The following is a 26952-nucleotide window of genomic DNA, read 5'->3' on the forward strand; positions in this document are numbered from 1 at the left end:
AGCGTGACAAAAACAGAGGCTACATGGCTGTTTCAATCGGGCTAGCAAACATATAGGCTAAACTCAATACATCTCTATGACAAAGGCTAACGGCTAATACCATTTTGGCTAGTCATCTAAAAAGTTATATAAACGGCTAAACAACGACAAAGTATTCATAAAACAAAGAAAAGTTAAACTTACAGATGGTGCCTGCATAAGTGCTATCAAAGACAGGATGATGAAGAATGGAAGGTGACTACATTCGGGATTGTCAAAAACAGTAGGCTAGCTAACAACAACCAACTACTTCATGTTTTGCCTTCTCTGGTTGCAAAAAGCCAGTTAGGTTACTATTGAAAAGACTCTTTAGTAAAGCAGTAGTGTTTTGGCTAGTTAAGTACTACCAACACCCAAGAAAAAATTCTACCTGATTACAACTGGAAACACTACTGTTTTCTTACTTGAGTAGTGCATAAACTAAACATTCACTACACAATCCCTACAAGTCTCTAAATTGTCACAAATGCACAAATAGGTTTTGTGTAGTAATTCAGTAGTACTTTTTAAAATAAAGTATGTTAGTATGTTAAAGTATGTTAGTGTCAGAGACCGACACACACAGGAAGGGTGTCTTCTCACCTTTTTATCCCATTTCACTGAAACTCGAGAAAGAGCGAGATGGGATAAGATTGAAAGAAAAAGGGTAGGGCAGAGTGCGAATTATATCTCTTTTTCATGGGCCTAATGGGAAAGATGTACTTTTACTGTAAAAATGTATGACCTTTTAATGTGGCATGAACATGGCCAGTGATGATGTTTTCATCTGATTGTTAAAAAAAAAAAAATGAATCAACCTGTGCAAGTTCGTCCACTCCAAAATCATTCCAACATCCAAACAGTGCACCTGCTATTTGATGAATAGAAAGACACAACTGTCACAAATTGCTAAAAAGTCACATTCGGTGATTGTCATTAGGTCCACAGTTTTGTAGCCTGAATTAATTGATGCATCTTGCTGATAAATTGACCTTTTAAATAAAATAAAAAACTCAAGATACCTGAAAAGGGGCTGAAATATGATGACAACTTCAGCTACCTGGGAAAAACAATGTTTAAGCTATGACAGAGAGTTGGGTGTGTTCACTTCATTTGGATATTTACCACTGTAGCACTACAAAATAGAATTTTTAACAAATAGGAGAATGGTTAAATTGGCATTACTTAGAGACCCTCCAAACTTTGACTTTGTTGCATTTAGGGGTGCTCATCTCTCATTCAGGGGGATTTAGTCCCCCGTAATTCACACTCTGGGGTAGGTGGAGAGAGAGAGTTGAAAGTGTCATGTTGGGCAGTGATCTGTCATCTGTTCAGTGTGACTGTGTGGTTCATTGCGCAGCCTTAGCAGAGAGTCTTATCATCCTTCACCTTTGTGTTAGAATGTGCAAGCTAACAATGTTGACTTTTTCAACTCTCACCTCTTTTCTTTATGTTGTGGCGGTCAACAATGTGTTTATTAAGTAATAACACATTTATTACAAAGGACAGGAAAACAAGGTATATAGAATATAATAAATACAAATGAATGCTCATTCATAAAATACATCTGACCACTAGGTAGCCTAGTGGTTAGAGCGTTGGGCCAGTAACCAAAAGGATGCTGGATTAAATCCCCCATCTGACAAGGTAAAAATCTGTCGTTTTGCCCCTGAACAAGGCAGTTAACCCATTGTTCCCCGGTAGGCCGTCATTGTAAATAAGAATTTGTTCTTAACTGATTTTCCTAGTTAAATAAAATAAAATAAATCTGTGATCAACATTGGGCCTGTAGAAGTATTACATATGATTACATATGAATGCTTTTAAACGTATTTCCTCTCTACTAGTTCCTCCCCGTTCACTGAAAATAGCATTCCTGTTTGACATCGTGCTCACAACAGCGCCAGCCCATCATCTCTGTGGAAACTGATTGACAGACTGCATCAATACCATTCAAAGGCATGGTAAGTGTCCCTATACACACATATTTCAACTGCATATACAGAATAATCACTATAATATTGAATAACAACATTGATTTTGTACAAATTGGTAAACTTATTTTATTTGTCTATTATTTTTTTAAATAACAGTTGGGAGTATTAATGGTATTATAAGCAATTTTACATAACTTTTCACAATGCAAATTGATAGTAATAATAGGCTTTTAATTTGTTACACGCACTTAAAAAATATCCTAAATTTGAGTCAGACCTAAGAAACCCCTACGTTATTGACATTTGAAACCTGTTGAGAGGAAATAAAACTCAGATAGGGTTTCAGGTAGTGTGCGCACATCTCATCTAACATATTTCACAGGTGAAGTCCCGGGTATATAGAATATGTGTTAAAAGAAAGACAGTACCCACACATTTTGTTAAGATGTTCAGATGTTCCACAATAACACACCAATATTAATCATCACAGTTGCATTATTGGGGTGCATTATTGTGACGATATTCTCCTTCCTTCTCCTAGTATATTTTGGACTTCTAACCCCTTTTAAACAGAGCTAAAGTCTTCTGGGTTGTACCATTGGATTTGTCTATGGATACCAACCCTTAGTCTGTGTGATTAACGAGGGCTGAGTGGTGTTTGTGAGACAAGGGTAGATCCTTTAATTAAGGGACCCGGGGCTGAGTCTTTTTTTTATACAAAAATGTAGCGTCTGAATGGCTTGAAGTACAAACTATTCAAAGCTATCTTTGAAAAGTTGAGATTCTCACGAACACGCACATGTAACATGTTTTGCTCTATGATTCTCACAAGCTACACAAGAGTTGTTAGAAGGTAAGGGGTTACTCTACATAGAAGATAATTGGTAATCCCAGGACATAGTGTCTCTAATACTGTAATAAGCTCACATAATTGCTGTCACAAACTCTAAACAGTTGTCACTGACTAGTTAGATATTTATTTCCCAGTGAGCAAACACTTCTATACATACAGATTTAGTTTTAAATACAAATTTGTCAATAAAACTAATGAGTGCCCCTGGTTATGTCCAATTGTTTTGTGTTGTATTTGTAGTCCTCGTTGTCCTGAAAAGAAAACGCTAAAAACACTTCACTGTGAGGCAAAATATAATGGCTGTAGATAAATGAAAAGCCCATTTTTGCTGGGGTCTCTGGACTGATAGGGTTAACTGAAGACAATTTTGCCTATGAAATTACAGAAAGCCATTCATATCCAATAGAAGAGTTTTAGAGAGAATTTTTAGAAACCCTTAAAATAAGGGCTGTGTTTTGTGTAGGCTTACCCTAGCGTAACTGTCACCTTGTCCTAGAGAGATTTCCACAGTTATCAAAACATCATACTGTGGTACTCTACAGGAATGGCTGAACGAAACAGACTCCTTTCAGGTCTTTAGGACTACAAGCTGGAGAGAACTATTACCTCTGTGTCAGTGAGTAGACAGCGCCCCCTTGGGTGCACAATAGAGCAGTCTGTATGATCAATTGGCATAAGGATATCATCATCTGAATTACAGTCCCAGTCATCTGAAAATCAACCCTCCAAAATGTAAAATAGCCACATATATCACACATAGAAATCATACAGGTTAAAGACTCGGGAAAAACACTACATTTGTCACTTTTTTTGCCATTGCATTTTACTCACACTGTGATGCATTATTATGCTTAAATGTCAAAGACAATTAGTTCTATTTCACTTACAGGATTCCCTCATTGCCGGCGGTGAAAAGTTAACATTTACCAGAGTTGACCACTTCTCTGGTGATTATAATGGGGATTATAATGAGACCTACAGTGACACGTGCTGTTCTACTGGGGGGGTGTGCAGCATGGAGGAGGGTATGCGTTTTGACGCTGTGTTCCTCCCCATATTCTACTCCCTGACATTGGTTCTTGGGCTGCTGGGCAACGGGCTGGTACTTTTGGTTCTGGTACAGAGGAGGCGGAGCTGGAGCGTGACTGACACCTTCATCCTGCACCTGGGCATGGCTGACACCCTGCTGCTGGTCACGCTGCCCCTCTGGGCTGTTCAGGCCGCTGGGGAATGGAGCTTCGGGACACCCCTCTGCAAGATCACTGGAGCCATGTTTACAGTAAGGACAATACACAATCAATTAACCTTTGGGGTTAGTTTACATTTCTGAGGAAAACAATAGTGAATGGAATACAATTGTCATCAATATGTTTTACCCAATTACAAACGTACTCTTTATCTGAACTTTGTAACAGTTTTATAACAGTCTGATTTTCTCTAACTCTTAACTCAGATCAACTTTTACTGTGGCATCTTCCTGCTGGCCTGCATCAGTCTGGACCGCTACCTGTCCGTGGTCCACGCGGTCCAGATGTACTCTCGCAGGAAGCCCTGGATGGTGCAGGCCAGCTGCCTGTCCGTGTGGCTCCTCTCCCTCCTCCTCTCCATCCCTGACTGGCACTTCCTGGAGTCTGTGAGGGACACCAGACGAGACAAAGTGGAGTGTGTTCACAACTACCCGTCCCTCTCCCAGTCTTGGTTTGACTGGCGCCTGGTGTCCCGCCTGCTCTACCACACGGTGGGCTTCCTCCTCCCCTCTGCAGTGCTACTCTTCTGCTACTCCTGCATCTTGCTGCGGCTGCAGCGTGGCTCCCAGGGCCTCCAGAAGCAGAGGGCCGTCCGGGTCATCCTGGCCCTGGTGCTGGTCTTCTTCCTCTGCTGGACGCCCTACAACATCACCCTTATGGTGGACACCCTCTACTCCAGCAACACCCTGGTGGACACCTGCGAGAGCCATAAAGTCCTGGACATCTCCCTGACGGCCACCTCCTCTCTGGGCTACCTGCACTGCAGCCTCAACCCAGTTCTCTACGCCTTCGTGGGGGTGAAGTTCCGGCACCACCTGCTGGACATGCTGAGGTCCCTGGGCTGCAAGCTGAAGAGTGGAGTCAGGCTGCAGACTGCCAGCCGGAGGAGCTCCATGTGGTCTGAGTCTGGAGACACCTCCCACACCTCTGCCATCTATTAAGTACTTATCTCTCTATCCCAAGATTTCCAAAACTAGGTCCCAAGGACCCCAAAGGGTGCATGTTTTGTTTTTTGCCCTAGCACTACACATTTGATACAAATAATCAGCTAATCGTCAAGCTTTGATAATTTGAATCAGGTGTGTAATGTTAGGGCGAAAACCAAAACGTGCTCCCCTTGGTGTCCGAGGACCGAGTTTAGGAAACGCTGCTCTACGCTCTATCCTGTTGCTCTTGAGTTGTTATTGACTCAATAAGTGGAATATCAATGTGACTTTTAGCCTACTCCAACTTCCCCTCCAGCAGATTTGGGCTGGAGGAAAGGTTGTTAGATCTGCCGTGTTTCACCATCATCCTTTCCCAATAGAGTGCTGAGAATTATTTCCTATTAAAGAAACTCGTTGTAAAGAATGGAGCCTATAATGAAGTTACACATAAGTAAATCAATCAGTTGAACATACTTAAAAAATAATATTAACGTGATTACAAAATTATATTTCCACTATAAAAACAAATATTAAAAACATTTCTGAGTATAGAAATACCTTTTAGGTTTTAATTTTGTAATGAATCATTTTACCTGCTTCATGTTTTGTTAAATGATAACTGGCATATGTGCTCTGTTATAGTTAATGCATTTGTTATTACTGACACATCCCATTTCATAACAAAAATGCACAGTATCAGGTTAGCATTTCAAGGAACCATAGTGAAATACTAAATAAAGTTAATATTTGTTATACTATTTTTTATACTATCGTTCAGAATCTCTGTCTTTTAGTGGTTGGTTAATAGATGCTTGTAGACCAAAAATTAAAACCCCTAGAGGAAGCAAGACTCAGATCAGCATAAGTGATGTAGACACACCAGCACCAAAGGCCTTTTCAGGATGATTCAACATCACAGAACAATCATAGACATGTATTGATATCTATGATTGTCTGGCATGTAGAATGGGGAATTGTGGCAGCTCTATACATCACATTTCTATCTGCAAACATTCCGAACATTCCATGAACACAACATGGTAGGCCTGCTGGTAGCCTAGCGGTTAAGAGTGTTGCACAGGTAACCGGAAAGTTACTGGTTTGAAGGTACATTTTTTTTGGCAGATGTGCCCTTGTGCAAGGCACATAATTGCTCTGGATAAGAGTGTCCGCAAAAAGATAACATAAATTACCCAAGTTCTCTGTGGTTTCAGCTGAAAAATACATACTTTTACTGTGGCAGGAAGCCAAGTAAAGCTTACCAACATGGGGTGACAAATCTTTGCACCAAAGGGCTTTAATAAATATACAGGAGGGAAGATCTTTTTTTTTTTTCTTTACCTTTATTTAACTAGGCAAGTCAGTTATGAACACATTCTTATGTTCAATGACGGCCAAGGAACAGTGGGTTAACTGCCTGTTCAGGGGCAGAACGACAGCTCGGGGGTTTGAACTTGCAACCTTCCAGTCACTAGTCCAACACTCTAACCACTAGGCTACCCTGCTGCCCCACATGGATATGAGAAGTCCCCACCCAAGATGATGACGAGTCAGTCTGCCTCTCTTCCTGTCCCTTCTCTGCTTTACTACAGCATTTGTGCACCTAAATGTTTATTCTAGAAGGACATACAGCAGCAACAAAAACGTTCTCTCATCACTTGTTCCATTCAAGAGCTTCACAAGCACTTCAGCCTTTAGTTAGCTTTACTTAATCATCTATAATGTTGAGTGACAATACTTAAATGGACAGCATCACTCAGTCCAATTGAACAGCTTGCCTCTACCACCTTTTAGCAAGAAGAGAAAAGTGTAATCCACTTTAGCTGAAACAGGAAGAGAAACAGGAAGCAGGTCATATCTTGAGTTTGGTGTGTTGCTGCTACTGATACATGATTTCTCTGTCCTCCATATCTCATAGAAAACAAGAGGTGAAATATCACACAGTAAAACAAAACCAAAGCAAGTATGTTCATGAGCGAAAACAGGAAAGATGAAAAGTGGTTAAAATTGTGTTTTTTGGTAAAAAAAATTGGAAACCAGACATTCAGCTTAACCAAAATACAAATAGGGTCAAGTTTTGTCATGAAAATTCCAGGTCAGTTCTTCTGTTCCATTCCATGTCACATTGAATCCGAATCACACACACATATATATATATATATATATATATATATATATATATATATATATATATATATATATATATATATATATATATATATATAAGTAGGTTTGAATAATGGATGCATGATTCTTTCCAACAGATTCTACAGACCCGGACGACATTGATAGGTAAAACGTGAAGAGCAGACAACCCGCTGACTTTATAAAAAGATATAAATATACATTTAGTTTGAGCGTTATCCATTAAAGTGCAATTCAAAGAAAGCAGTCCTCATAAGGGAGTTTCTACTATGCATGTATTTCTCTCATGACCCAGGTTACGGTCATCCACCAGTCCCCAGACCCATGACCCAGGTTACGGTCATCCACCAGTCCCCAGACCCATGACCCAGGTTACGGTCATCCACCAGTCCCCAGACCCATGACCCAGGTTACGGTCATCCACCAGTCCCCAGACCCATGACCCAGGTTATGGTCATCCACCAGTCCCCAGACCCATGACCCAGGTTACGGTCATCCACCAGTCCCCAGACCCATGACCCAGGTTACGGTCATCCACCAGTCCCCAGACCCATGACCCAGGTTACGGTCATCCACCAGTCCCCAGACCCATGACCCAGGTTACGGTCATCCACAAGTCCCCAAATTCATGACCCAGGTTACGGTCATCCACCAGTCCCCAGACCCATGACCCATGTTACGGTCATCCACCAGTCCCCAGACCCATGACCCAGGTTACGGTCATCCACCAGTCCCCAGACCCATGACCCAGGTTACGGTCATCCACCAGTCCCCAGACCCATGACCCATGTTACGGTCATCCACCAGTCCCCAGACCCATGACCCAGGTTACGGTCATCCACCAGTCCCCAGACCCATGACCCAGGTTACGGTCATCCACCAGTCCCCAGACCCATGTTACGGTCATCCACCAGTCCCCAGACCTATGACCCATGACCCAGGTTACAGTCATCCACCAGTCCCCAGACCCATGACCCAGGTTACGGTCATCCACCAGTTCCCAGACCCATGACCCAGGTTACGGTCATCAACCAGTCCCCAGACCCATGACCCAGGTTACGGTCATCCACCAGCACCCAGACCCATGACCCAGGTTACGGTCATCCACCAGTCCCCATTCCCATGACCCAGGTTACGGTCATCCACCAGTCCCCAGACCCATGACCCAGGTTACGGTCATCCACCAGTTCCCAGACCCATGACCCAGGTTACGGTCATCCACCAGTCCCCAGACCCATGACCCAGGTTACGGTCATCCAACAGTCCCCATTCCCATGACCCAGGTTACGGTCATCCACCAGTCCCCAGACCCATGACCCAGGTTACGGTCATCCACCAGTTCCCAGACCCATGACCCAGGTTACGGTCATCAACCAGTCCCCAGACCCATGACCCAGGTTACGGTCATCCACCAGTCCCCAGACCCATGACCCAGGTTACGGTCATCCACCAGTTCCCAGACCCATGACCCAGGTTACGGTCATCCACCAGTCCCCAGACCCATGACCCAGGTTACGGTCATCCACCAGTCCCCAGACCCATGACCCAGGTTACGGTCATCCACCAGTCCCCAGACCCATGACCCAGGTTACGGTCATCCAACAGTCCCCAGACCCATGACCCAGGTTACGGTCATCCACTAGTCCCCAGACCCATGACCCAGGTTACGGTCATCCAACAGTCCCCAGACCCATGACCCATACAACTTCCCCTCAAGGCAGGAAGACATACTATATTAGTCATTAGGATCCTCTTCCTACCCATCAGCTCTGGGTGGACTATACCTGTCCCATGGTTGTCATTGGGTTCAACGTCCCCTTCTCCTCTGCTTGGTCAGGTGAGTCCTCAACCACACCTGAATCCCACAGTGAGCGTTTCAGATCGTGCTGCACCCCCTCAACACACCTCACCATATCCAGCACGCGTTGCCGGAAGTTTCTACACATTCCGAGATGGAGCACTGGGTTGAGGCAAGCGTGCAGGCAGGCTAGAGCGAACGTAACCACCAGACTGTTCTCCACAGCTGTCCTCCCGTTCTCACAGGACCCAGAAACAGGCTCCCCAGGCCTCCCCTGAAAAGTGTCCACCATGAGGGTGATGTTGTAGGGAGTCCAGCAGAGGAAGAAGACCAGCACCAACACCAAGATGACCCGGACGGCCCTCTGCTTCTGGAGACCCTGGGAGCCGCGCTGCAGCTGCAGCAGGATGCAGGAGTAGCAGAAGAGTAGCACTGCAGAGGGGAGAAGGAAGCCCACCGTGTGGTAGAGCAGGCGGGACGCCAGGCGCCAGTCAAACCAAGACTGGGAGAGGGACGGGTAGTTGTGAACACACTCCACTTTGTCTCGTCTGGTGTCCCTCACAGACTCCAGGAAATGCCAGTCAGGGATGGAGAGGAGGAAGGAGAGGAGCCACACGGACAGGCAGCTGGCCTGCCCCATCCAGGGCTTCCTGCGAGAGTACATCTGGACCGCGTGGACCACGGACAGGTAGCGGTCCAGACTGATGCAGGCCAGCAGGAAGATGCTACAGTAAAAGTTGATCTGAGGAGAGAAAGAGAGAGAGCGAGAGACAGCGAGACAGAGAGATATACACTTGAGAAAGCTCTTGGCTGGAATGAACATTAAGTTGACACAGCTGTGTTCCTCTTCTGTACTTCCTCTTTTCCCAGAAATGTTGAGAGTGTATTAATGGACTCAGAGGAAGAGCCCATTAACTGTACCCCCCATCATATACCACGCCACTCCACACTATTCCAAATCCTTTTAATTTACCCTCTCCCCCCATCCCCATCCCCAACCCCCAGTTTATGTGTTCATACAGGTATATACACTTGCTTGACCAGTCCCGTCCCCCATAGTCCTTACTGTGAACATGGCTCCAGTGATCTTGCAGAGGGGGGTCCCGAAACTCCATTTCCCAGTGGCCTGAACAGCCCAAAGGGGCAGCGTGACCAGCAGCAGGGTGTCAGCCATGCCCAGGTGCAGGATGATGGTGTCAGTCACGCTCCAGTTCCGCCTCCTCTGGACCAGAACCACCAGGACCAACACGTTACCCACTAGCCCCAGGACCAGCGTTAGGGAGTAGAGCATTGGGAGGAACACTGTGCCAAAATGCACCCCAATGCCATCTTCAGGGGAGCAGTCCTCTTTATAAACATAGTCCCCATCGTAGTTATAGGTGCTATTCTCTAGAAATATCCCTCCCAGGTCCAAATCCATGTCTGTCTGTGGAGAAGTCGAAAATCAGTTTATCGTTTGGGTATTACAGGCCAATCTATTGGGTTTAAGATAAAAAACAGTGTGGGCATAATATGTGTTGGTGAGGACAACAATTTCCTTTTTCACAAAGTTATACCTAGAGAGATCTGTCTTTAGTCTCCGGTCCTCTGCTCTAACACTGACAGGTTGTGTGGGTGTGAGAAAGAGAGGTATCCCCTGAAGTGTCTCATCTGACAAGGGCCAGATCAGATTATATTCACGCTGCTCACATGATTCCGATGTCACCAGATGAGGCAACACCACACACAGCATAGTAACAGCGGAAAGTACTGTTCCCCTTACGGGGGCTGTCCACTGCACTGCAGACCATCTGACTGGTGCCATTGACACAGTATGGGAGCTTGTCTCGTTGTGCTCTAACCACACTCTCTAACCTCTCTGTAGGTATTCTATACTTATCTGATTTTCTGTTAAACTAGAAAGACTGGTGGGAGTCGGCAAGAGAGAGGGGGACACAGAGAGAAAGTAATAGAGAGAGAGAACATATCCTGGGAAATATGGGTGTATGGATGCACGGACATATGCATACAAACACACACAAAGGAATTCAAACAGCATGAAAGACTTAAGTGGAGTAAAGAGAACTTGTGTAGGACACAGACGAGGAGAAAAGAGAAGATACCTAGACAGTAGAAAGGGTTTGAAATGAGAAATGTACTTACCACATTAGACATGTTCTTATAACCGATCATTTACTAGTCCCAGTACCATTGGAGAAACTAGAGACAAACACTGCTGTTTACTTACACTATAAATAAGCCAGGAGAGAACAGGCAGTTTGTTTGAATGGCTTCTTCCCCTGAGCACTTAAAGAAGCAGAACAGAAAAGAGCTTAAAGGAAGAGGGGAAAAAGAGACAACAACTTCCCCTAACAGTTCACACAAAAGAAAAGTGAAGGAGGTCATGGGGATGATGCAAGACTTTTAGAAGAGAGGAAGTATAGTCATTTCAGTCCTCTACTCTCACCGTGAGCAGAGTTGTACAGTATACACGTCACACACCCAGAAACCAGCGCCCGTATTTTGGGAGCTTGGCAGAAGAGAGGTAACACCTACCACAGATGCCGATTGTTGGTCAATAACATGTACTTGGCAGGGCTTGCGCTCACAAAAGCTGTGCTGTGCGCAGTATGAACATAGTCGCATCTGGCAAGAGTGGATTTGTTGGAAGTGTTGTTTTGATGTTGCAGCCTGGTCTCATAGATAAGACACAACATAGTAAATGTAAATCCAGATCCGTGAAACAAAAATTTGTATGATATGTTACGTTTAGTATGGTTAGATAAGACAGAGGGTTACTTAAGGAAAAACTAAAGTATGGTGGTTGGTTGGGGTCGGCATATAACTCGAACGTCTAGCAACCCAAAGGTTGTGAATTCATATCTCATCATGGACTAATTTAGCCTTTTAGCAACTTTTAGCAACTTTTCAACTGCTTACTACTTTTGAGCTACTTTGCAACTACTTAGCATGTTAGCTAACCCTAACCTTAACCCTTTTAGCTAACCCCTCCCCTAACCTTAACCCTTTAATCTAACTCCTAACCCCAACCTGTAGCCTAGCTAACGTTAGCCAGCAAGCTAATGTTAGCCACCTCGCCACATAGCTAAAATTCGTAACATATCATAGTTTTGTAAATCCGTAACATATTGGTAACATATCATAAGAAATGGGTGATGGTCATCCACAAATTAATACATACCATACGAAATGTAACGTACAGTATCATCCGGCTGTGATTGGGAGTCCCATAGGGCGGCACACAATTGGCCCAGCATTGTCCGGGTTTGGCCGAGGTAGGCCGTCATTGTAAATACGAATTTGTTCTTAACCGACTTGCCTAGTTATATGGTTAAATAAAAATAAAATAAATAAAATTCATAATAAATATAGTGCTTTGGTACATACAGAATAATATGAAATGCTCTGAGACCAGGTTGGCAAATATAGTGCTGGTTTGAGCAGCTGTGGTTACTTCGAGGGAAACGTTTATCCACTTCTGTATTGGTAGGTGCCGCTGCTATACATATGAGCTCCAAGGTCCAAACATGAAGTGTTGGGAGACAGTTCTAGTTTGCATGCATATCCTAGGCTTCAATCACAGTAGTTGTGCTACACCGGGGCCTGACAAAATAGTGCTTCAGTTATATTACATTTGTGGTACAAGTCCATCTCAATAGTTTAGACTAACACCACCTCCTGCCCTAAACTATCTCATATCCTCTCCTCCTTCACTGATCTAAAGACACAAGATTAGCTTACTAAAAGCAATAGGGTTATGCATACCTACATTACATTTCCTATGGCCCAACCTGTTCTCAGAGCATTTTGTATTATTCTATAAGTCATTCTGAGAGATGAAATTGAGTTTGATATGTTACGTTTAGTATGGTCAGTGGCAATTGTAGATCTTGGTGGGGCCAAAAATATTTTTGGGGGGATGCATGCCAGAAATGCCTCTACACAACACTAAACAATACATGAATTGCACTATAATGGTGACAAACCGTGTCCACAAACTGTTAGGGCCTACATAAAGCTGTCCCAACAGCAGAGTGCCAACAGCAGTTCCAACACCTTACCACTGCTACACCTGGCTATCAGCGAAGCCTTGTCTGGCAGCGAAACAGTTCACTCATTTACTGCCTTAAAAAAAAACAGCTGATATGGCTGACTTGCTTAAACAAATGTGGGTTCTATTGACAATTTAGATGTACAAACTATGGCATAAGGGGACGACAAGCGAATAAGAGACAATCTGTAATTCCGATTAAGACAATAATGAGCGAGCGACAACGGACGTAGTCAATATAACTATTAGCACTTTTGAAATGTACAGAGACAGAATTCAGAACATGGGCCGTTCTTACAGTATTCTCATTGTACAACAAGTCAGAACCGTAGGATAAATAAAAGGGGCATATAAACAGACAATGAAAGCTCTTACAATATTCAACGATTACATTTCTCGAAAACAGGTTATAGGCTACATGTGCTGCAAGTTAGAACAGTAGGTGAAATGAAGAGGTGAAAATATACCAAATTATTAGGGTGTAGCACATTGAATGCCGTTTGGATCTTTGTGTGTCAAAAAATATATAACACTATTTGACGCTTTAAATAAACTTAATTTGACATGTTAAATAACACAATTCTATTATAGAATGTTATGGGTGCTGAATTTTCATGTGCAGGCCAAGTACCAGCACTACCATCAGTAGCACTGTTAAAGCTGTACAAAAAAAGTTGCCAAACAAACACACACCGGGCCACGAACGATGTGTTTACAATACCGCATTGGTGAAAATAGACCAACGACTCGTCGTTGAATTTGAAATCTCCAAATTGTTGTGTAATCTTTATGTCCAATGGCCAATGAGTACTGCTATGTTTTATCTATAATTTATCTTAATTATTTATCTTCATATGACAAGTATTAAAAGGATTTGTCAGTAGATTGTTGACTTGATTCATGATGATGACTGCTAGCTAAGATGGTGAAAGTAAGATGTTGACATGATCAGTCCAATCAAAGCTAATGTACATATAACATGATTTGACATAATTTTAAAAAACTTTTTATTTGACCTTTATTTAACCAGGAATTTGGTTTATCTGTGGCCAATGTCCTTGAGCCTTCTTGGAAGGACACTTGTAATATAACTCTATGGCAGGGCTGAAATTTTGGATGTCCACCCTTACTAAGGACTTAAACTTGGTGATGACATACTGTCCCCATGAGTGACAGAACACTGAGCCAATCATGGCGCAATGCTCCTATTTTCTGCTGGCTCGCCTCACCACCACAGAAAGCACTGAGCTAGGCTGAAACACCTGCATTTTGGAGCTGCCTTATTCAAGAAAACAAAAAAGAGACCGTGTGTATGCAGCTTTATTAACTGAATGACATATATTTTTTTTACATTGTTTGCAAACTGATATGGGACACGTATTAATGCCAAAATAACATTCCAAACAGGCAAGAGAAATGTTATGAGAAATTAAGGCTATTCCATGTGAGAAATTGCCAAGAAACTGAAGATTTCGTACAACGCTGTGTTCTACTCAGAGAACAGCGCAAACTGGCCCTAACCAGAATAGAAAGAGGAGTGGGATACCCCGGTGCACAACTGAGCAAGAGGACAAGTACATTAAAGTGTCTAGTTTGAGAAAGAGCTGACTCAACTAGTCCTCAACTGGCAGCTTCATTAACTTGTACCCGCAAAACACCCGTCTCAAGGTCAGCAGTGAAGAGGCGACTCCGGGATGTTGGCCTTCTAGGCAAAGTTTCAAAGAAAAAAACATATCTCAGACTGGCCAATAAAAATAAAAGATTAAGATGGGCAAAAGAACACAGACACTGGACAGAGGAAGATTGGAAAAAAAGTGTTAAGGACAGACGAATCTAAGATTGAGGTGTTCGGATCACAAAGAAGAACATACGTGAGAAGCAGAGAAAATGAAAAAGTGCTGGAGGAGTGCTTGACGCCATCTGTCAATCATGGTGGAGGCAATGTGATGGTCTGGGGGTGCTTTGGTGGTGGTAAAGTGGGAGATTTGTACAGGGTAAAAGGGATCTTGAAGAAGGAAAGCTATCCCTCCATGTTGTAACGCCATGCCATACCCTGTTGCCGGTGCTTAATTGGAGCCAATTTCCTCCTACAACAGGACAATGACCCAAAGCACTGCTCCAAACTATGCAATAACTATTTAGGGAAGAAGCAGTCAACTGGTATTCTGTCTATAATGGACAGATAAACATTGGTTTAAAACTATACCACTCATCAGACATTATGACACCTACCTAGTGTGTTTTGTTTTCACTGCTTTTTCGATCTTTCAACCTCTCTTCTTCAGACCTTAGTGAGTGAACGACATACATTACATACATTCAGTATGAATGCAAATTTACTGCAAAGATAACCTGCAAAGTTCTGTCTTATAATATCCAGGTCTGTACCCAAACAATTTGAGCTTCTACTAAAAATGAACCTTTCCAGAAACAAGTCTCTCACCGTTGCCGCTTGCTATAGACCACCTTCTGCCCCCAGCTGTGCCCTCAACACCATATGTGATTTGATTGCCCCTCATCTATCTTGCGAGCTCGTGCTGCTAGTTGACCTAAACTGGGACATGCTTAACACCCCGGCCATCCTACAATCTAAGCTTGATACCCTCGATCTCACACAATTTATCAATGAACCTACCAGATATAACCTCAAATCCGTAAACACGGGCACACTCATAGATATCATCCTAACTAACTCACCCTCCAAATACACCTCTGCTGTTTTCAGCCAAGACCTCAGTGATCACAGCCTCATTGCCTGCATCCGTAATGGGTCTGCCAGCAAACAACCACCCCTCATCACTGTCAAACGCTCCCTAAAACACTTCAGCAAGCAGGCCTTTCTAATCGACCTGGCCAGGGTATCCTGGAACGACATTGACCTCATCCCGACAGTAGAGGATGCCTGGTTATTCTTTAAAAGTGCCTTCCTCACCATCTTAAATAGGCATGCCCCATTAAAAAAATGTAGAACCAGGAATAGATATAGTCCTTGGTTCACTCCAGACCTGTCTTCCCTTGACCAGCACAAGAACATCCTGTGGCGTTCTGCATTAGCATCGAATAGTCCCTGTGATGTGCAACTTTTCAGGGAAGTTAGGAACCAATATACACAGGCAGTTAGGAAAGCTACGGCTAGCTATTTTAAACAGAAATTTGCATCCTGCAGTACAAACTCAAAAAAGTTCTGGGACACTGTAAAGTCCATGGAGAATAAGAGCACCTCATCCCAGCTACCCACTGCTCTGAGGCTAGGAAACACTGTAAAGTCCATGGAGAATAAGAGCACCTCCTCCCAGCTACCCACTGCTCTGAGGCTAGGAAACACTGTAAAGTCCATGGAGAATAAGAGCACCTCATCCCAGCTACCCACTGCTCTGAGGCTAGGAAACACTGTTACAACCGACAAATCCACTATAATTGAGAATTTCAAAAAGCATTTCTCTACGGCTGGCCATACTTTCCACCTGGCTACCCCTACCCCGGTCAACTGCCCGGCACCCTCCACAGCAACCCGCCAAGCCCCCACCTATTCTCCTTCACCCATATCCAGATAGCTGATGTTCTGAAAGAGCTGCAAAATCTGGACCCCTACAAATCAGCCGGGCTAGACAATCTGGACCCTCTCTTTCTTAAATTATCTGTCGAAATTGTTGCAACCCCTATTACTAGCCTGTTCAACATCTCTTTCGTATCGTCTGAGATTCCCAAAGATTGGAAAGCTGCCGCGGTCATCCCCCTCTTCAAAGGGGGAGACACTCTAGAACCAAACTGCTACAGACCTATATCTATACCTACCCTGCATCTCTAAGGTCTTTGAAAGCCAAGGTAACAAACAGATTACTGACCATTTTGAATCACATCGTACCTTCTCCGCTATGCAATCTGGTTTCCGAGCTGGTCATGGGTTCACCTCAGCCACGCTCAAGGTCCTTAAAGAATATCATAACCGCCATTGATAAGAGACATTACTGTGCAGCTGTATTCATCGACCTGGCCAAGGCTTTCGACTCTGTCAATCGACATATTCTTATTGGCAGACTCAACAGCCTTGGTTTCTCAAACGATTGCCACACCTGGTTCACCAACTACTTCTCTGATAGAACTCAGTGTGTCAAATCGGAGGGCTGTTGTCCGGAACTCTGGCCGTCTCTATGGGGGTGCCACAGGGTTCAATTCTCGGGCCGACTCTCTTCTCTGTATACATCAATGATGTCGCTCTTGCTGCTGGCTATTCTCTAATCCACCTCTACGCAGACGACACCATTCTGTATACTTCTGGTCCTTCTTTGGACACTGTGTTAACTAACCTCCAGACGAGCTTCAATGCCATACAACTCTCCCTCCGCGGACTCCAATTGCTCTTAAACGCAAATAAAACTAAATGCATGCTATTCAACCGATCATTGCCCGCACCTGCCCGCCCATCCAGCATCATTACTCAAGACGGCTCTGACTTAGAATATGTGAATAACTACAAGTACCTAGGTGTCTGGCTAGACTGTAAACTCTCCTTCCGGACTCACATTAAGCATCTCCAATCAAAAATGTAATCTAGAATCGGCTTCCTATTTTGCAACAAAGCTTCCTTCACTCATGCTGCCAAACATACCCTCGTAAAACTGGCCATCCTACCGATCCTTGACTTCAGCGATGTCATCTATAAAATAGCATCCAACACTCTACTCAGCAAACTGGTTGCAGTCTATCACAGTGCCATCCGTTTTGTCACCAAAGCCCCATATACTACCCACCACTGCGACCTGTACGCTCTCGTTGGCTGGCCCTCGCTTTCATACTTGTCACCAAACTCACTGGCTACAGGTTATCTACAAGTCTCTGCTAGGTAAAGCCCCACCCTATCTCAGCTCGCTGGTCACCATAGCAGCACCCACTCGTAGCACAAGCTCCAGCAGGTATATCACACTGGTCACCCCCAAAGCCAATTCCTACTTTGGTCGCCTTTCCTTCCAGTTCTCTGCTGCCACTGACTGGAACGAACTGCAAAAATCACTGAAGCTGGAGATTCCCATCTCCCTCACTAGCTTTAAGAACCAGCTGTCAGAGCAGCTCACAGATCACTGAACCTGTTCATAGCCCATCTGTATACAGCCCATCTATCTACCTCATTCCCATACTGTATTTATTTATTTAGCTCCTTTTGCACCACAGTATCTCTACTTGCACATCCATCTATTGCACATCTACCATTCCAGTGTTTAATTGCCATATTGTAATTACTTCACCACCATGGCCTATTTATTGCCTTAACTCCCTTATTTGACCTTATTTGCACTCACTGTATATAGACTTTGTTTTCTCTTTTTTTCTACTGTATTTATTGACTGTATGTTTTGTTCATTCCATGTGTAACTCTGTGTTGTTGTATGTGTCTAACTGCTGTGCTTTATCTTGGCCAGGCCGCAGTTGCAAATGAGAACTTGTTCTCAACTAGCCTACCTGGTTAAATAAAGGTGAAATAAAATAAAATTACAGAGAGCTACCTGGTTAAATAAAGGTGAAATAAAAAAACAAAAAATAATAAATGAAGATATATTCAGGTCAGTCTGGCTACAGTAAAACAAGTGATTTTAAGGATGCAAATTAAAAGTTTTCATAATGTTCAAGACTTACGGCATGGGAAAGTTCTGCAGGAGAACCAGGCACCACCATCGTCTAATTTGCTGCATGTTTATCCTTTGAAAAAGAAAATCACACAATCGGATGGGTATCACATAAAACATTATATCCACTAGTGATGAGAATTTCATACATACTTCAGTAAAATCACACTGTGCTTCCATTGCAATGTACAGAGTGTACTGTAAGTTAAGAAATAGTAGGTTGTTAAGTTTGATAGTTATGTTAACAACAATAATGATTATAGTAAATAATAATAATAATACCTCCCCCCAGGAATATATTTCAGGAAGTAGAAGACCCCCCCCCCCCAAGTAGTCACAGCATGTCACATCAACATCCAGCTCTGCAGGAGTTTGAACCATAAATAGTGTATGTAGTGTAAAAACTGTAGGAAACAGGTCCCAAAAAGTGTCAAGAATAATAAACAAGAAAAAGTATGAGCAATAACAACAGTGTGCTTTGCATGCTGAAAGCACAGAAATAAGAATAACCTGTTATATGTTATAACAGAAAATAGCACTAATATAATATACTGAATAGCATCTTACCATCACAACAAACACCCCACAGTTGTTTGTGAAACCTTGCTTTGGTAGATCCTGTGGTGTGAGGTTCAATTTTCAATAAAGGAATGACAATCAAATGGTACAGTTCAGTGGAATCATTTAAAGGAATATCTAACCTGAACATCATCCACACCAAAAGTCCTCCAATGTCCAGGGCACAAGATCTGAGCAATGTTTCTGTGAACACAGTGTATGTGAAAGTAAAGAAAAAGTAAAATTCAACAGCTTTTAATACTCCAGCCTGCATAACAGTTTTCAACACAGTTGGAACTGAAGTAGTCCAAGTATTTTTCACAACATGGGTGATGCTGGATCAAAACATGTATTTTCGACTGCAACCACACCATTTCTCACATCAATGCACTCACATACCAAAAATCTTTCCTTGGACACTGTTTCAAAGCAATGTGTATGCTTTCTTCGTAAATGTGTTTTGAAGTTTTTCTTATTTAGTTACAACGACTTTTCTTGACTTGCTATATATTTTGGGGTTTAGGTGATTTCATTATTGTATATACTATGTGTAGGCTGTGTAGACTCGCTATGTGTAACTTACAGGCTGACTACAATGCTCGCGTTGCAAAATACATTTAGATATCTATATTATTTAATTATTACACCCACACTTCTTGGCGCGCCAACGAGCATCTGCGTTGCCAAGGGCTAAAATAGAAATCAGTTCTATTTGTGAATCAGATTGCCCATCTCCTTATTGGTTTATAGAAGCAGGTACCCACGTGCCATCTCCTCATTGGTTATACCCACATGCTACTGAAATACGAATGTAGTCAGTGGCGGTAATGCACCTAATTTATGAAAGCTGCCAATCTCAATATAAAGTCAAGAGAAGAAAAAGCCTAGAAGGAGGAAAGATGACTAGAAACGATTCGGTTGACCGTTTTATGTGTGGATTCATTGTCGGAGTAGAGGACCTTGTGCATTTCAGGTAAAATAACAACTCAATTTTTATATACCAGGACAAATTAGTTAGCAACACCACGCTAGCTAAATAGGACAAATTAGCTAGCAAGTGCAAGCTAGCTAGCTAAATTGCCAAAAATGTTTAATGCTTTTCTACCTGTCCCCAAATTAATGTATCTGATTCAGAGTTTGTTTTGATATTTTAATCTGCGTGTCGTGATCGTGTTTGGTGGGGGGACAAAATAAATCTATGCACGATGGAGCACGATGGCGTACTCGTAAACCTACTCTTACTGCTCATGTAGGCAAATTTGTCCAAATAAGATTCCCTCATTGTGAGCAATTATTAATTAATTTGGGGTGGCCTAGTAGCCTCGTGGTTAGAGTGTTGGACTAGTAACCGGAAGGTTGCAAGTTCAAACCCCTGAGCTGACAATGTACAAATCTGTCGTTCTGCCCCTGAACAGGCATTTAACCCACTGTTCCTAGGCTGTCATTGAAAATAAGAATTTGTTCTTCACTGACTTGCCTAGTTAAATAATGGTAAATAAAATAAAAGGTGCTAATTAACACTATGCTAATATCAGTGTAGTAGTTGGCCATATTAAAAATATACCATAGCACTGGTAGGTATACAATAATATTACTAAGTACATTATGCATAATTACAATCTCACTTACTTCCACGATTTATAATTTTATCCATGTTGATTAGGTTCGATTAAGATTCGCTTTAGTTGACGTTGATACCGACGTTTATCTCAACTTGGGTGACCTTGACGGAGAGGGGAAGGTCTCAGGTTAAACGAGTTTGACTCCGTCCACATTGAGACCGGCCCTGAACTGCACACTGCAGCTTCTCATTCATGCAGCAAGAGCTCTGATAGGTTGGAGGACATCATCCGTTAGTTGTCATGATTAGTGTGTAAGTCTATGGAAGACGGAAGCTAGCTGTCCTCCGGCTACACGATGGTGCTACCCTACAGAGTGGTGTTGAGGATACTGTAGACCTTCATTGCAAAACATTGTGTTTTAATAAATTATTTGGTGACATGTGAATATATTTAGTATAGTTTTATCTAAAAATGACAACTTTTGAACTGTTTTATTTGTATAAAATTCCCTGAGGAGGATGGTCCTCCCCTTTCTCCTCTGAGGAGCCCCCACTGGTACCCATACCAAACATAACATGGAGTGTCTCGGAATTACATACAGAATAAATCTAAATGCTTTGAGACGAGGTTGAATGACCTGGGAATTTGTTTTCACCTGCCAGGTTGTTTCAAAGTAGAGATAAAGTATCCTACAGATTAAGAGAATAAGGAAAGGAATAAATCATACATTTTTCATACATTGTCCACCAGATGGCGAGATTGGCCTTTTTTTGTAAGTGCTTATTGAATGTTTCCTGATACTGGCTACATTAATGCAGATAAATTAACCTTGAAATGTTGTATAGCCAAAAATATCTAGAGACGTAACAAGATATTTGCATATCATTTATTTATTGATATATCAAAAGTACATTTCCCCCAATGTTTTATTCTACTTCCTAAGATTTCTACAACATAGAAATACATGTATACAATCCTATGTACATACAGTGCCTTGCGAAAGTATTCGGCCCCCTTGAAGATATAAAACTGTATTTTTTTGCGAAGAATCAACAACACGTGGGACACAATCATGAAGTGGAACGACATTTATTGGATATTTCAAACTTTTTTAACAAATCAAAAACTGAAAAATTGGGCGTGCACAATTATTCAGCCCCTTTACTTTCAGTGCAGCAAACTCTCTCCAGAAGTTCAGTAAGGATCTCTGAATGATCCAATGTTGACCTAAATGACTAATGATGATAAATACAATCCACCTGTGTGTAATCAAGTCTCCGTATAAATGCACCTGCACTGTGATAGTCTCAGAGGTCCGTTAAAAGCGCAGAGAGCATCATGAAGAACAAGGAACACACCAGGCAGGTCCGAGATACTGTTGTGAAGAAGTTTAAAGCCGGATTTGGATACAAAAAGATTTCCCAAGCTTTAAACATCCCAAGGAGCACTGTGCAAGCGATAATATTGAAATGGAAGGAGTATCAGACCACTGCAAATCTACCAAGACCTGGCCGTCCCTCTAAACTTTCAGCTCATACAAGGAGAAGACTGATCAGAGATGCAGCCAAGAGGCCCATGATCACTCTGGATGAACTGCAGAGATCTACAGCTGAGGTGGGAGACTCTGTCCATAGGACAACAATCAGTCGTATATTGCACAAATCTGGCCTTTATGGAAGAGTGGCAAGAAGAAAGCCATTTCTTAAAGATATCCATAAAAAGTGTCGTTTAAAGTTTGCCACAAGCCACCTGGGAGACACACCAAACATGTGGAAGAAGGTGCTCTGGTCAGATGAAACCAAAATGGAACTTTTTGGCAACAATGCAAAACGTTATGTTTGGCGTAAAAGCAACACAGCTCATCACCCTGAACACACCATCCCCACTGTCAAACATGGTGGTGGCAGCATCATGGTTTGGGCCTGCTTTTCTTCAGCAGGGACAGGGAAGATGGTTAACATGGTTAACATTGATGGGAAGATGGATGGAGCCAAATACAGGACCATTCTGGAAGAAAACCTGATGGAGTCTGCAAAAGACCTGAGACTGGGATGGAGATTTGTCTTCCAACAAGACAATGATCCAAAACAACAGCAAAATCTACAATGGAATGGTTAAAAAATAAACATATCCAGGTGTTAGAATGGCCAAGTCAAAGTCCAGACCTGAATCCAATCGAGAATCTGTGGAAAGAACTGAAAACTGCTGTTCACAAATGCTCTCCATCCAACCTCACTGAGCTCGAGCTGTTTTGCAAGGAGGAATGGGAAAAAATTTCAGTCTCTCGATGTGCAAAACTGATAGAGACATACCCCAAGCGACTTACAGCTGTAATCGCAGCAAAAGGTGGCGCTACAAAGTATTAACTTAAGGGGGCTGAATAATTTTGCACGCCCAATCTTTCAGTTTTTGATTTGTTAAAAAAGTTTGAAATATCCAATAAATGTCGTTCCACTTCATGATTGTGTCCCACTTGTTGTTGATTCTTCACAAAAAAATACAGTTTTATATCTTTATGTTTGAAGCCTGAAATGTGGCAAAAGGTCGCAAAGTTCAAGGGGGCCAAATACTTTCGCAAGGCACTATATGTGTTGTGCTGACTGATGTATAACAATCTCATCTAAAGAAGTGAATTAGAAAATGTTGAATAACAGTCTGGTACCAAAGAACATGTGAACATTTGCCATAAGTAAAGCTGCATGTCTGTCATGACTTAACACCTTTGTTTCCCCTCTAAAACAAGTGAAAAAATGAAGCAATCAAACAAAGAAACAACTATTGCTGCAGGATTTGAAATGTATAAGTATTTGCTGCCTTCAAAAACACAAGGCAACATATGAGTAACACATATAGTGATGACTTGGCCCTTTTGAGGAAGTAGGTTTCATACATTTAAAAAAATATATTTTGCAAGAAATTATCCAGTTCCTTTAAATTATAGTCATCAATTTATCAGGAAACTAAACAGCTTGAGAAATTGTTCACTGCTCACCTTCATATTATGCAGTCTTTGCTGCTCACACTAGAGGCAGATGGGATTAACATGGTCACACCACTAGAGGCAGATGGGATTAACATGGTCACACCACTAGAGGCAGATGGGATTAACATGGTCACACCACTAGAGGCAGATGGGATAACATGGTCACACCACTAGAGGCAGATGGGATTAACATGGTCACACCACTAGAGGCAGATGGGATAACATGGTCACACCACTAGAGGCAGATGGGATTAACATGGTCACACCACTAGAGGCAGATGGGATAACATGGTCACACCACTAGAGGCAGATGGGATAACATGGTCACACCACTAGAGGCAGATGGGATAACATGGTCACACCACTAGAGGCAGATGGGATAACATGGTCACACCACTAGAGGCAGATGGGATAACATGGTCACACCACTAGAGGTAGATGGGATAACATGGTCACACCACTAGAGGCAGATGGGATAACATGGTCACACCACTAGAGGCAGATGGGATAACATGGTCACACCACTAGAGGCAGATGGGATAACATGGTCACACCACTAGAGGCAGATGGGATAACATGGTCACACCACTAGAGGCAGATGGGATAACATGGTCACACCACTAGAGGCAGATGGGATAACATGGTCACACGAGAGGCAGATGGGATTAACATGGTCACACCACTAGAGGCAGATGGGATTAACATGGTCACACGAGAGGCAGATGGGATAACATGGTCACACCACTAGAGGCAGATGGGATTAACATGGTCACACGAGAGGCAGATGGGATAACATGGTCACACCACTAGAGGCAGATGGGTTACATGGTCACACCACTAGAGGCAGATGGGATAACATGGTCACACCACTAGAGGCAGATGGGATTAACATGGTCACACCACTAGAGGCAGATGGGATTAACATGGTCACACCACTAGAGGCAGATGGGATAACATGGTCACACCACTAGAGGCAGATGGGATTAACATGGTCACACCACTAGAGGCAGATGGGATTAACATGGTCACACCACTAGAGGCAGATGGGATAACATGGTCACACCACTAGAGGCAGATGGGATAACATGGTCACACCACTAGAGGCAGATGGGATAACATGGTCACACCACTAGAGGCAGATGGGATTAACATGGTCACACCACTAGAGGCAGATGGGATTAACATGGTCACACCACTAGAGGCAGATGGGATTAACATGGTCACACCACTAGAGGCAGATGGGATAACATGGTCACACCACTAGAGGCAGATGGGATTAACATGGTCACACCACTAGAGGCAGATGGGATTAACATGGTCACACCACTAGAGGCAGATGGGATAACATGGTCACACCACTAGAGGCAGATGGGATAACATGGTCACACCACTAGAGGCAGATGGGATAACATGGTCACACCACTAGAGGCAGATGGGATTAACATGGTCACACCACTAGAGGCAGATGGGATAACATGGTCACACCACTAGAGGCAGATGGGATAACATGGTCACACCACTAGAGGCAGATGGGATTAACATGGTCACACCACTAGAGGCAGATGGGATTAACATGGTCACACCACTAGAGGCAGATGGGATTAACATGGTCACACCACTAGAGGCAGATGGGATAACATGGTCACACCACTAGAGGCAGATGGGATAACATGGTCACACCACTAGAGGCAGATGGGATTAACATGGTCACACCACTAGAGGCAGATGGGATAACATGGTCACACCACTAGAGGCAGATGGGATAACATGGTCACACCACTAGAGGCAGATGGGATAACATGGTCACACGAGAGGCAGATGGGGGTTTTAACTTGGAAGGCTATATATTATACGATTGGATGGACAGTAGAATTTCATTAACCAAAATTACAAGAAGAGAGTGAAAATAGGCTACTATATGAAAAATGTCCTCCCTGAGAATGTGCTGTCTTTAAAAGCACCATAATTTTGACCTATTACAGTAGGAGCAGGGCCACTATCAGGAAGCACCAGAGGAACGAATCACAACAAAATAACATATGTTTTTTCCTCACTTTGACACAATGTGCACATCTGTATTTCTTTCCCATTTTGTCATTTTCACAATAAACAATTTGTGTTCCCTCTTTTCAGCACCCACTAGTTCAATATTACCTGTCCCCCTTTTGACTTGTATTGTCTCTTCCTCTCTTTTTCTGTCAGTCTCCACATCCCCCGCTCCCTCTCTCTCTCTTTCTCCCTCTCTCCAGGCTCTCACCTGGGCCGTGATGCACAGACCTTTCACGGTCCTCACTAGTTACCAGAGCCACAAAGTCATAATTATGGCTAAACTCCACCTATTTCTACAATTTCTCTTCTTTAAATCTGATTTTAAACCTAACCTTACCCCTAACCACACTGCTAACCTTATGCCTAACCCTAACCTTAAATTAAGACCAAAAAGCTAATATTTGTTTTCATGAATTTTTACATTATAGCCAATTTTGACTTTGTGCCTGTGGTAACTAGTGACAACCACCTTTAAAAAGTTATATCTCTAAATGTAAAACATACTACCTAAAAAAACACAAACATAAACCTATATATTTAAAGTGCCTCCTAAACATGACTGACATCGGGTAAAGAGGATAGGCTATCAGCTGATCATTGTGTTGATGATTGATGTAAATCTGATAGTTAACTAGCATTTTTTGTGATTCTCTTCAATGCTCTTAAATCATAACTTCATAATATACTATAATATTCATACTCTTCTAACTCATGCTATAGTAAGTATATGGTTGGTTGGCTGGTGGCTTGTGTGGATATTTTAGTATATGGTGGTTAGCTAAAGTCTAGACTACCTGTGTTGCTGCTGCCCTGACACACATGTGCAACACCTGACTGATGAAGGGATTGAGTTGGGTCAGAGGGTTGTAGAGCCTGAATGCAGCTGCTCCTCTCTATGTCTTCTGCCTCTCTGCTGCTCGAAGGCTATGTAGGCCAAACCAAATATTGATGATGATGTAGATCAAATGTTATGCTGCTGTGTACGGTTGATATTTAAACTAGGTAGCTTGCTACACAGACTCGACCGGTGACTGCATTTCAAGCCATGCATGTTTGGATACCAGGCACACGCAAGCTCTGTACAGGGCAGACCAATGGGATGGGGGGTTGGGGGTGGTGAACTTGACAACTTTACGATGACTTGTGGGTTCAGAACAACAACAAAAGGGTGCTCGGGCACAGGTAGACCCCTATCTGTGCACGT

General features: G+C 42.8%; 2 protein-coding genes across 4 annotated transcripts; one reads left to right on the top strand and one right to left on the bottom strand.

The window, feature by feature from the left end:
• Nucleotides 1-1595: 1595 nt before the first annotated feature.
• On the top strand, nucleotides 1596-5746 carry LOC118367869 (C-X-C chemokine receptor type 3). 3 transcript variants are annotated; one of them, XM_035751583.2, is made up of 3 exons: nucleotides 1596-1982; nucleotides 3698-4087; nucleotides 4262-5746. In XM_035751583.2, the coding sequence occupies exons 1-3, from the start codon at nucleotides 1980-1982 to the stop codon at nucleotides 4994-4996; spliced, it is 1128 nt and encodes a 375-aa protein (XP_035607476.1). In that variant the 5' UTR covers nucleotides 1596-1979; the 3' UTR covers nucleotides 4997-5746. The 3 variants fall into 3 exon arrangements, with proteins under 3 accessions (XP_035607476.1, XP_035607477.1, XP_035607475.1); XM_035751584.2 differs by having other exon boundaries at nucleotides 1597-1982; nucleotides 3932-4087; XM_035751582.2 differs by lacking the exon at nucleotides 1596-1982 and having other exon boundaries at nucleotides 3251-4087.
• A 1467-nt stretch (nucleotides 5747-7213) lies between these two features.
• LOC118366561 (C-X-C chemokine receptor type 3-like) lies at nucleotides 7214-11333 on the bottom strand. The gene is made up of 3 exons (XM_035749174.2): nucleotides 11067-11333; nucleotides 9991-10350; nucleotides 7214-9666 (listed from the first exon to the last, which is right to left on the bottom strand). The coding sequence occupies exons 1-3, from the start codon at nucleotides 11094-11096 to the stop codon at nucleotides 8905-8907; spliced, it is 1152 nt and encodes a 383-aa protein (XP_035605067.2). The 5' UTR covers nucleotides 11097-11333; the 3' UTR covers nucleotides 7214-8904.
• Between the last annotated feature and the right edge of the window lie 15619 nt (nucleotides 11334-26952).

This window comes from Oncorhynchus keta, chromosome 34 (genome assembly GCF_023373465.1).
Source record: "Oncorhynchus keta strain PuntledgeMale-10-30-2019 chromosome 34, Oket_V2, whole genome shotgun sequence".
Classification (NCBI taxonomy): domain Eukaryota; kingdom Metazoa; phylum Chordata; class Actinopteri; order Salmoniformes; family Salmonidae; genus Oncorhynchus; species Oncorhynchus keta.

Excerpts from the sequence above, each read along its gene's own strand:
- LOC118367869 (XM_035751582.2), top strand. The coding sequence starts at position 3,656 with ATGCTTAAATGTCAAAGACAATTAGTTCTATTTCACTTACAGGATTCC. Across the intron at positions 4,088-4,261 it reads TCACTGGAGCCATGTTTACA|ATCAACTTTTACTGTGGCAT; the intron begins GTAAGGACAATA and ends CTCTTAACTCAG.
- LOC118366561 (XM_035749174.2), bottom strand. The coding sequence starts at position 11,096 with ATGATCGGTTATAAGAACATGTCTAATGTG. Across the intron at positions 10,351-11,066 it reads ATAAGAACATGTCTAATGTG|ACAGACATGGATTTGGACCT; the intron begins GTAAGTACATTT and ends ACTTCTCCACAG. Across the intron at positions 9,667-9,990 it reads TCACTGGAGCCATGTTCACA|ATCAACTTTTACTGTAGCAT; the intron begins GTAAGGACTATG and ends TTCTCTCCTCAG.